We start from the raw sequence: 12,035 nt of genomic DNA on the forward strand, positions 1-12,035 counted from the left end.
TAGATGTTTTTACACTTTGCTTTGAAAATTATCAATATAATTTGTCTTTTATGGTAAGAATTTACCAAAAACTCATGTCAAAGTGAAAACAAATTTCCACAATGTCAGTTAATAAAAAAATATATATATGTAATGTTAATATTCAGCCTTTTTGAAGTGACTGATGTAATCCAGCTAATCTGTCGTCTGACAACTAGTGAAACTGAGATTTCCTGTGGTCATTGAATGCATCTCAGTCAAACATACAGACACCTGAGTCTGGAAGGTCCAGGAGAAGAGTTGTTTTGAAGGAAGACAATGAAAGAAATATTTTAAAAACAATGAGACGAATGTTGTGGAGTCAAAGTCCAGACCTGGGTCCATCAGAGCACCAGAGTCTGGACTTGAACAAACCTGGTCCAGGTGAAACCAGATGGAGAAGAACTGCAGAGTCCAGATGTGTAGACCTGATGGAGTTAAGAGGTTTGGAGAGGTAAAGACTGTTTTTACTCCTGATTTTCATTTTCAAAGCAGTTATACAACATAAAACCAAACCTATTTACTATAAGGTACCTTTAAATAGCATTAATGAAATATATAAATGTTGTTTGGTGCTGTTGCATTCACTGACACTCATAAAATGTACTTCTTGGGTGTTGAAACTTGGAATCAAATTATATCAATAATGGCAGACATTTTTGGTGCTCTATAATATCTAAGGAAGTCAGAGGGTGGCATAAAATACTGACGTTTGGTATGAGCTCAGTTCAGAGGGAAATCTGACAAAATCTGAAATAACTGGAAGGAGATAATCATATAAAATATACAGGATTTAATAATGAAAACAGACTGAGCATTAATATGACAAAGTGTCGGGGATTGGCCGCTAATATTCTACAGAAGAACTCAGAAGTGAGAGTTATTGAATCTTGTTTAGGTTCTCTTGACTGTATTTTTTTCCTTTAAGTTTTTTTTTCTACACTTAATTTAATATATAACTATGAAAAAAACACTGAAAACTGGTCATAAAAAACAAAAGGGGAAAAAATGGTTTAAATAATGAAGGCTGAATAGTCATGATAGAACTAATATAAGAACCAACAGAATACAGACATAAAGAATAAAGGGAAATTAAAAATGAAACAACTGGATCAACTGAAAAAAAAAGTTATTTTGCTTTCAGGATAAAAGAACTAAATAAGTAATACAAAATACATACAACTTTTCTTTTACTTAAGTTCTGTCTTGTTTAATTTCATTGCTTAATTTTATATAAAACAGAAAAAAAAACAATACAAAATAATAGGATAAAAAATAGTGATGGACAATATATGACACAATATGAAGGAAAAAAAAGAGCCATCAAAAATAATAAGAGACATAAAATACAAAATGACTGAAAAATACAGTGAAAATTATATTATGAATTAGAAATGTAGCTTTATTTTATTTTATTTTATTATGTGAATGGTTGTGAATAAAATCATATCCAGTTGGCGGCGCTGTGACACTTCTTCGGTGCCTCTTTTTTTTTTATACGGGCGTAAAGTGTAAGCGCAACGTGGGCGGGGTTTCAGAATATTGCGTCATGACGCAGCTGGCGGGAGTGGTGACGTTGCCGTCGTTGTTTTCAACACAGCGCGGGAGTTTGTGGCAGAAGAGAAGCAGGAGTCTGGAGCTTTAAGGTGAATTTTCACTTTATTTCATCGACAGACGCGGTTGTTTCGCTGCTGAGTCGAATAAGTTACGCTACAAAGACGGTTTAATAACGTAACCATCAGTTTTAACCAGTTTGTGTGATATTAAACCGGATTTTCCTGCGTCTGTGCCGCTTTACGTGACGGTGACAGGCTGCTAACTTTACCTCCAGGTGTGAATAGACGTATGTTTTCCATTGATATATTAACATAATCATGTTTTCGAGTGTTGTGTTAATACAGTCGTGTTTTCCAGAGTATTGTGGGGTAAAATGCCGTGTGAGAGGATGCCGATGCGGTACGGACACTCGGAGGGACACACAGAGGTCTGCTTCGATGACTCTGGAAAGTAAGTCACATGTGACCCAAAGCATTATGGGAATTTTGTACATGTACAGGATCCGCATGGGGCTCCTTCCGATCTGTCACTGGTATATTATGTCGTCTGCTGCTTTAGGATTTGATTAAATATTCTAAGATTACATATGGTCTGCTGAGGGCTTTTAATTTGAAAAGACGCCATGCGGAAGTGGAGACATAAAACGACAAAGTAGACATAATTAACGTCATTTACTCAGATAACTACTTATTAAAACCAAGGTAGGGGAAAGGATTCATTTTTAAAAAATAGTTTTTAAGCAGTTTGTTGTTGAGTAAGTCGAGCTGTAGTGAACTTCCGACCTTCAAAATAAGAGTCTCTGAAATGCTATGGAAGCTGCTGATTACTGGTAAAAACTGATTATTCTTTAATGTGGCACATATTGCTGAAGCTGTTTCTCAACCTGTCAATATCTCATATCTTCAAAACATCTGACTTGTATATTATTTAATGTTTGGATATTGAGCTTTGCTGCATAAACACAGTCAAATATTTAACTCCACACTATAGTAATGTACCAGGAAAGAAAAAATAATACTACCTGTCTATCAGCTCATCATCTTAAACACATACACTCATTCCCAGATTCCTTGTGACCTGTGGAAATGATGGGGACGTGCGGATTTGGGAAAGTCTGGATGACGATGACCCAAAGTTCATCACTGTCGGGGAGAAGGTTTACTCTGTGGCGCTGAAGGTTCGTCAGCTGACGCTTCTCTTCTGTTTTTTGTTGGAATAAACCCAGGCTACATACTGTTCACTAGTAATGGAGACACTTCAGAGGGGTTTTACACATGTTTTTGACCTTCATCTCAGCACAGATGACTGAATAAACAGACAGTCAGATCTTATTGACTCCAAAGTTGTGGGTGTTTGTTTTGTTTTGTTTTTGTAAAAATCACTAATATTTGACTCTTATGTGTCAGTTTTTCCACAGTCACTGTAATATGACTTTTTCACCAAAGTCAATATTTGTCTTTCTTTCTGTGCTTATGTTCAGATGTTTGTTATTGTATGTACAATATTAACCTTCCAGTATCTGGGTGAGCATATTATGCACACTCTGCACTTCATTTATAAAAGATCATATGATTTTTCACAATTTGTTTCGGGTCAAAATTCAATAGCTGTTCTTTTTTGCATGATTTTTTTTTTAATTCTGACCCAGCCACTAAAATTAGCACATTATAAGTAATAGAAAATTCCTACACTGACACCTTTCTACCAAGTGAGTAAAAAATGCACACTGACACATTTTAGCATTTAACATTTGACCTAGCACAAAAAAAATACATATTTACCAGTGTTGCTGTTAATCATTGACAAATGCCAGGATGAAAAACAAAAAACAAAATAACCAATCCAATTTTTTTGTAGTATATTTTTTAAAAAAAAGTTCTTTTTTTTTTTTTTTGCTTCAAAAATGTGGTTTGTGTACATCATGAACATGGCCTTTAAAGGGTTAAAAATATGGCAGTTATTAAGTATTTGGTATTTTTGTTTATGATTAAAGGTGATGAATGACAAAAAGTGTAAAATAGTTTTAAAAAAAAACTGCATGAAAAACATTTTGACATGACTGCAGTACTGTGCAGATTATGAGCTTTATGTGGTTAAAGGACTTCCTCTGATACCGGAGGGTGAAGTGTCTCGACTCCTGTTGATCCATTTGAGTTTTGACACTTGTTTCTCTTTAACAGAACGGGAAACTGGTCACTGCAAGTTCTAACAACACGGTTCAGGTCCACACGTTTCCAGATGGAGATCCGGACGGCATCCTGACCCGCTTCACCACCAATGCCACACACATCACCTTCAACAGCAGCGGCACACGGGTCGCCGCCGGATCCAGGTAACCTTTGAGCACTCAGGGTTTGGTGTCCACTAATGTGTCTACCTGTTCAGACTGTGGACACAGTGGTCCCACCACCACCAAATGTGTCCGATTGTCGTCTTAGGTTGGATTAAAGTTGTTTGCATGCAGTCAGATTTAAATGCAGGTCTAATCATTTACATGCTCACTAATATTCCAATTTCTCTCAAATTCCCTAAAGATGATATTCTGATTAACCCATAAAGACCCAAAATGTCCACTGGAGACCAAAACCCTCTGTTGATCTAAACTGTCAAATACCTGTTAGTCCACTAATCTTATCAATCCATGTCAATAATTGGAGTAAAATACAATTCTTCATCTTTTCATGGTCATCAGATATGACCCATTTGGATATTCAGAGGATCCGTAGTTACCGTGGAAACATCATCTTCTACAACAGGGGTGCCAAACTCATTTTAGTTCAGGAGCCACATTCAGCCCAGTTTGATCTCAAGCGGGCCAAACCATTAAAATATCAGCTGTTGTGGAAAAAATGCTCTGCTCATTCGTGCTCAGAATAAAGAATGGTCATTTAGACGATCAGTGTCTTTGTCTTTAGTTTAATTGGAGCTCCAAGATACGATCATACAGAGGTAAGCTGTCGACATGAGTGTACTAGAAATTACAGTCTGACATTGTCTCTGATATGAAAACTAATAAAAAAATCATGATATCTCCTGTGCTAGAATGGAATGTCCAGAAGAGATAACTTCTGTGTGAAACTCCTGTGAGAAAGCATTTTCGAACACAGGTGTCCATGTGTCCAAGACCAGAGTGCAAAACAATCATTTGTTCAACCAATCTTATATGGAATATAGAATATATGTAAACTAGCCATTACCCAGCATAGTAACCTATAAATAATGACAACTTCAAGTTTTTAGCTTACCGGCCGACAGGCCGTAAGCTATTGTCATCTGTCGTCGTCTGTTGTCAGTTACAAAAATTTCAATCGTCTTCTTCTCCAAAACTACAATTCCGATTGACTTCAAACTTGGTATACAGCTTCTTTATGATGATGTCAACACAAGGTATCGAAATTATTTCAGTCTGGATCTGATTCTAGATTTGGTGCCACTTTGAAAAATTTCCCCATTGTGAGATAGGAAGTGGATTGATCCAATAAATCAGTAAGTATCAATGGTATCAAGTTGGAATTTGAATTTTTTACAGATCTGATTGGAATATGACCGAAACATGGGCTATTTCTGTAATATAATAAATATACAGAACTGAGTGATAATAAATGGCATCTGGATACATTTCCCAAAGCTTTTAATTTGGCCGGTAAGCTACAGGGCCATTGGTCCTTTTTTTCTCTTTGTTTTAGTGCAATAAAAAAACACAAAATTATGAAAATATTTACATTTATGAACTGCTCTTTCACAAAAAGATGTTAATAACCAGAAAAATGGAAATTTCTGAAGAAAAAACAATATTATGCCTCAACTTGTCATTTGTACACATGCATTATACACAATGTTACACAAATATTTGGTAACAGGCATAGTGTTGTTAACATTTTCAAGTTTGGAATTTGGACCTTAAAAAGGAATGATTTCTACATCATGTGTTAGATTATTATTAACGACTTACAGATCTGATCTAAAAATGTGCAAAACAATTTCTAAAATATTGTTAAAACTGAACTTCATTTTCAGGTTTACATTTTATTTATTTTATTCTTTTACTTGAGATCACATTGGGCTGAATGTGGCCCCTGAACTAAAACCAGCTTAACACCCCAGACTGTTCCTATCTTCAGTGTCATTTTTGCACCGCAGGCCGCTTTGGAACCTTTGGAGGGCCAGTTTTGCATTGGCCGCATGTTTGACACCTGTGTTCTACAACACTGATTCACCAGTAAAACCCATGGAGTTGGATCAATGACAGTGGATGGAGACACTGGGTTTATGTTCAGTTAATGACAGATTTTACTGATAGTCACTTTTTCTTCAGTTTCCTTTGTTTTTGACAAAATAACCCTCAACTTTAATCTAAGCTTTAATGAACATCTACATGATCCATGAATTAAATATAAGAAAATACATGATGACACTTAAAAATGCTAAATACAAAGGGCAATATTAGAATAAACAGAGAAAACTTCATTTGGGAACTGACACAGAAGTAGCACTGGGTCTTTATGGGTTAATTTGGTTAAATGCTCAGTGAAAATAAATCTAATATTTGAAGCGCAATTTTAACAATATTATGTCTCCACTTTATCAGTTTTATATACTTGTGCATTATGGATCAGATCTACAAAGACAAAACATTTAGTAACAGGCAAAATATTGTTAAAATTAACACTTAATTTTCTTTAGGCATTTCAGTTTATTCACATTTTATTAAAGGATAGTTTGTTCATGTAAATATTTTCATAATTTAATGTTATTTTTTTTACACTGAAATGAAGAAATATTTGGAGATGTCATTATTTGAAAGCATAATGTCATTATTTTCACATTAAACTAAGAAGAATCTTTGGAGTCATTATTTATGTTATTATATTATTTTACTTTAGATCATATTGGTCTGTTTGCGGAACCTAAACTAAAACCAGTTTGACATATGTGACTCTTAATATCTTCAGTGTAATTTTTGCATCCTGTGGACTGGATTGGACCTTTTTGACGGCTGGTTTTGGCCCAGGGGCTGTATGTTTGACACCCCCACCCCCCGTCGTAGTGGAATCTGCTGCTTTTATAATATCCATCAAACTCAGAATAATGGTGTAATTTTCAGACTCATTCGTTTTCCTCGGGTCAGTGAACCATATAACCATATAACCCTGCATACATTGCTTCCCTGATCCAGCCCTACAGCTCGACTCGTAGCCTGAGGTCTTCAGGACAGCACCTGCTGATGGTTCCACGCACCTGTTTTAGCACACGCGGTGACAGGTCTTTTCACACTTTCAGTGCCATGGGCCGATTAAATCGGCTTTACGAAAACAACCTGTAAAGTGCCACGGGCCGATCAGATCGGCTTTGGAGAACACGCCATATTTGTGTACAAACAAACCATCCACCCCCATTTCTTTCTCACATTTTGATGACGTTCTTTCTGTGTCCCCCTTTTGAGACCAAGCAGACGGGAATTTGAGGTCACGCGACCGAATAATATTTTTATATCTTTTTAATGTTTCTTATTCTCCGGTGTTTCATCAGAGGGAGCCCTCCATGCCGGGGGGCGGCTGTGGACTCCGGGGGCTGTGGCGCCTTCTCTCACTGGGGTCCGCTCCTTTCTGGTGGGTGGGGGTCCCAGTTGGCCCTCTCCCACTAGTTGGGATGCGGGGCTGTGTTGCTGGTGCCTGGTCGCCGGGGTCGGCGGCTGCCTCCTGGTGCGGACGGCTCCCTGAGACAGCGCCTCCTAAATTGATGTTTTACTTTTACTTGTACATTTTTGTTCTGGTCTACCCGTGCTCAGTCAGTCTTCTTAAGTATGTGTGAGCTTGTGGGTTTGCGTGTGTGTGTGTGTGTGTGTGTGTGTGTGTGTGTGTGTGTGCGCGGGTGAGTGGGTGGGTGTGGGTGGGGGGCGGTACTGATTTTTAAACTGATATGTAAAGCACTTTGTGCTACAGTTTTTAATGTATGAAAAGTGCTATATAAATAAAGATTATTATTATTATTATTATTATTATTATTATAAATTATGCAAATTACGATCAATAATGAATCGGCTGCGTCCGGTGCGTTTTGGATCTAATTAGCAATCGGTCGGATGTTACCGAGCGGTTTCCTGCAGGATTCTTCAAATATTATAAAAACGACGCGAAATACTGAAAAACGGCCAAATTCTGTGGCACTTTTAAGGCTTATTAGCCCCTTAACTGTCTGGCACTTAAAGAGTTAAAGCTGTGGCACCACGTCTATGGAATGACCTGCCTCTACACCTACGGTCCATGGACTCTGTAGAGAGCTTTAAAAAACACCCCAAAACCCTCCTGTTCAAAAAGGCTTTTTATTCTCCCACCTGACCCAGGGCCACCACAAACTGATTACACTCTATGTATTCATCATAAAGTACTCCATGTGTCGTCGTCTTCCCCCCCCCCCCAGTCTCTCTATATCTCTATCACTCTCTCTTTTCTCCTCCTTTACTCTCTCTCTTTAACCCCAACTGGTTAAGGCAGACGGCCGTCCTTCAGGAGTCTGGGTCTGCTCCAGGTTTCTGCTGTTAAAGGGAAGTTTTTCCTCGCCACTGTCACCAATCACAAGTGTTTGCTCCTGAAGGATTCTGTTGGGTCTCTGTAAACTTAATTTGATTCTGATTTGAATTGGTAAAGCACTTTGTGACTCTGTCTGTGAAAAGTGCTCTATAAATAAAATTTACTTACTTACTTATAAATCGGATCAGAACCATAACCTGAGGTTCTGTTTGGTTCTGCTCTGTCACTGTCTTCATCTGATGTCAGTTCAACCTGTGAATCTAAATCCTGGGCAGAACGCATCTGTCTGTGTGGACGTCCGGTAGGTATTTGGACCCGGAGCCGGTGAACATCGTTTCGGTTCTGTCCGCTTGGATCGTTTCCATGGCGATGCGATGTGGTGACTCAGCCCGCCGTGATCTCATTATGTCCAGGGTTGGTGTTTGTGTGCGCGGCGGACGTTGGGATGTGTTTGTGATGAGTCCTGATTGGACTTCAACGTGTGTCCGGTGTCGGATTGATTCGTCCTAAACAGGTTTATGTCCACAATAACAGCTCGGGCCACGGCGCCATATCGACGCCTCTGCTCTCATATTGATGGAAAAATTCAACCATCTGAGGCTGTTTAAGGTGGATTTATCCTCTGGATCGGGGGTCAAACATACGGCCTGTGGGCCAAAACCAGCCACTAAAGAGTCCAATCTGTTCCATGAAATACAGGAATTATACTGAAGACATTAATAATGAAGGATGTTAAAATCATTTCTGTTCAGGTTCTACATTCAGACCAATGGGATCTAAAGTGGGTCAGACCAGTAAAATACTGTCATAATGACCTATTAATAATACAAACTCCAGTTTTTGTTTTTAGTGTCAAGAATTAACATTAAATTATGAGAATGTTTACATTTACAAACTATCCAAACAAAAAACATGTGAATAACCTGAAAAAATGGAAATATCTTAAGAAAAATAAGTGTAATTTTAACAATATTCTGCCTGTTACTAAATGTTTTGTGTCTTTGTAGATCCGACCTGTAACGCACATGTAAAAATAATAAGTTCAGACATAATAATGGTAAATATTAGTTTATTATTGTTCTCCTGTTGAAAAGGTCAAAGGTTATTTTCATCTCATGGATCAATAGTGGAACAACAGTGGAAAATATGATGTAAAGGGGCATTCAGGTGCAATTTTTAAGTTTGTAACTAGTAATTACCATAATTCCCATAGCACATGAAGGCAGCATTAGTTCAGATCCAACAGGACAAATAAACCAGATAATGAAGGTGGTGAGAAGAGATGGATGTTTGTGGGTTTTTTTTCTCAAATGAATCCAGTTTCCTGTTGGAAAATGATGAAATTTTTTTATTTTATTTTTTTTACTTTAATCTCGGTTCTTAATCAGCTTCTCCTTTTCGCTCTCAGTGACTTCATGGTTAAAGTGGTGGACGTAGCCGACAGCAGCCAACAGAAAACACTCCGCGGCCATGAAGCCCCTGTCCTCAGCGTGACCTTTGACCCTAAAGATGAGTATCTGGTGGGTAAACCTGGTCACTGGTGTCAGAAGTGAAATTATTCAGCGTATTGAAGATGACTAAATATTGTAAAATCCATGTTTGTGAATGGTCACCGTAGTGAAGTTCAGTCTGGATGTGTTCCTTCTGCTCATTCATAAATAATAACATAATAATGTCTGTGTTTAAGGCGTCGTCGAGCTGTGACGGTTCAGTCGTGGTTTGGAACATCGAGGAGCAGGTTCGTCTGTTTCAGTTCATCAAACTAAACCGTCTGAGGCCTTTTCCTGGCGTATGTTGGACGTATTTGATGGGTTTTTCTGTGCTTCAGTCTCAGGTGAAAAGCTGGAACCTTCTGCAGAAGAGCAGTGACGTCACCAACGCCACGTCTCTGTGTCGTCTGTCCTGGCAGAACCAGACGGCGAAGGTCAGTGACGCCACCATCTGTTTGAGCCACTGAACATGTGACCTGAACCAGACACCGAATCCACATAATGAACAACCTGCTAGTTTAGTTTTTACATCTGGTGTTTTTACTGAACTGTAGTTTAAGTCCTTGTCCTTTTAAAGTGGAGGCAAATCATCAGCAGGTGTTATAGGAAATTAATGTTAGAGCAAAAGTCACAGTAGAGTTTATTTATTTTTTCCCATTTATTTTGTCAAGATAATTGATTATTTTTAATTTTGCTATTTTATTTCATTGTGCACAATGTACTTGTAATAGATTACCTTTTTTGGCTTTATATATTATGAGAGAGAAGCTAATGTTAATTTTATTTGTAAAACTTAAATAGGAAATTTTGTGGGGGAAAAGCCCATTTAACATAAAGAGGATTTGAACAGGATTCCTCAAGTTTATCTTGTTCAGGTCTGGTTCTGGTCTGGTTCGGGTCTGGCTTAGGTCTGGTTTAGGTCTGGTTCAGGTCTAGTGCTTGGGTCTGGTTCCGGTCTGGCTCAGGTCTGGCTCAGGTCTGGTTCAGTTTCAGGTCTGGTTCCGGTCTGGCTCAGGTCTGGCTCTGGTCTTGTTCCAGTCTGTTTCAGGTCTGGCTCAGGTGTGGTTCCGGTCTGTTTCAGGTCTGGCTCAGGTCTGCCTCCGTTCTGGCTCCAGTCTGGTTCCGGTCTGTTTCAGGTCTGGGTCAGGTCTGGTTCCAGTCTGTTTCAGGTCTGGGTCAGGTCTGGTTCCGGTCTGGCTCTGGTCTGGCTCAGGTCTGGTTCTGGTCTGGTTCTGGTCTGGCTCAGGTCTGGTTCTGGTCTGGTTCCAGTCTGTTTCAAGTCTGGGTCAGGTCTGGGTCAGGTCTGGTTCCGGTCTGGTTCCGGTCTGGCTCAGGTCTGGCTCAGGTCTGGTTCAGGTCTGGCTCTGGTCTGGTTCCAGTCTGTTTCAGGTCTGGCTCGGGTCTATTCAGGTCTGGCTCAGGTCTGGTTGCGGTCTGGGTCAGGTCTGGCTCAGGTCTGGCTGTGGTCTGGCTCAGGTCTGGTTCCAGTCTGGCTCAGGTCTGGCTTTGGTCTGGCTCAGGTCTGGTTCCAGTCTGTTTCAGGTCTGGTTCCAGTCTGGCTCAGGTCTGGTTCAGGTCTAGTGTTCAGGTCTGGTTCAGGTCTGGTTCAGGTCTAGTGTTCAGGTCTAGTGTTCAGGTCTGGTTCAGGTCTAGTGTTCAGGTCTGGTTCAGGTCTGGTTCAGGTCTAGTGTTCAGGTCTGGTTCAGATCTAGCTCAGGTCTGGTTCAGGTCTAGTGTTCAGGTCTGGTTCAGATCTGGCTCAGATCTGGTTCAGGTCTAGTGTTCAGATCTGGCTCAGGTCTGGTTCAGGTCTAGTGTTCAGGTCTGGTTCAGATCTGGCTCAGGTCTGGTTCAGGTCTAGTGTTCAGATCTGGCTCAGGTCTGGTTCAGGTCTAGTGTTCAGGTCTGGTTCAGGTCTAGTGTTCAGGTCTGGTTCAGGTCTGGTTCAGGTCTAGTGTTCAGGTCTGGTTCAGGTCTAGTGTTCAGGTCTGGTTCAGGTCTAGTGTTCAGGTCTGGTTCAGGTCTGGTTCAGGTCTGGTTCAGGTCTGGTTCAGGTCTAGTGTTCAGGTCTGGTTCAGATCTAGCTCAGGTCTGGTTCAGGTCTAGTGTTCAGGTCTGGTTCAGATCTGGCTCAGATCTGGTTCAGGTCTAGTGTTCAGATCTGGCTCAGGTCTGGTTCAGGTCTAGTGTTCAGGTCTGGTTCAGATCTGGCTCAGGTCTGGTTCAGGTCTAGTGTTCAGATCTGGCTCAGGTCTGGTTCAGGTCTAGTGTTCAGGTCTGGTTCAGATCTGGCTCAGGTCTGGTTCAGGTCTAGTGTTCAGGTCTGGTTCAGGTCTAGTGTTCAGGTCTGGTTCAGATCTGGCTCAGGTCTGGTTCAGGTCTAGTGTTCAGGTCTGGCTGAGGTCTGGTTCAGGTCTAGTGTTCTGGTCTGGTTCAGGTC

At 40.0% G+C, this 12,035-nt stretch overlaps 1 protein-coding gene across 3 annotated transcripts in view; it reads left to right on the forward strand.

Moving 5' to 3' along the window:
* Positions 1–1,555: 1,555 nt before the first annotated feature.
* Positions 1,556–12,035, forward strand: part of LOC115437770 (WD repeat and HMG-box DNA-binding protein 1-like) — a 39,137-nt gene continuing 28,657 nt past the window's right edge. For 2 of the 3 annotated variants that reach the window (XR_003937981.1, XM_030161109.1), the window contains exons 1-7: positions 1,556–1,664; positions 1,933–2,025; positions 2,641–2,752; positions 3,756–3,907; positions 9,514–9,625; positions 9,793–9,843; positions 9,934–10,029. Coding sequence is in view for 2 of the 3 variants with exons in the window: in XM_030161109.1 (XP_030016969.1) it covers positions 1,949–2,025; positions 2,641–2,752; positions 3,756–3,907; positions 9,514–9,625; positions 9,793–9,843; positions 9,934–10,029 (600 nt within the window). In the remaining variant the exon portion in view is untranslated. Of the gene's footprint in view, positions 1,665–1,707; positions 1,850–1,932; positions 2,026–2,640; positions 2,753–3,755; positions 3,908–9,513; positions 9,626–9,792; positions 9,844–9,933; positions 10,030–12,035 lie in introns of those variants that run through there. The other variant, XM_030161118.1, reaches the window with a different exon arrangement.

Source organism: Sphaeramia orbicularis, chromosome 3 (genome assembly GCF_902148855.1).
Source record: "Sphaeramia orbicularis chromosome 3, fSphaOr1.1, whole genome shotgun sequence".
NCBI classification, from domain to species: domain Eukaryota; kingdom Metazoa; phylum Chordata; class Actinopteri; order Kurtiformes; family Apogonidae; genus Sphaeramia; species Sphaeramia orbicularis.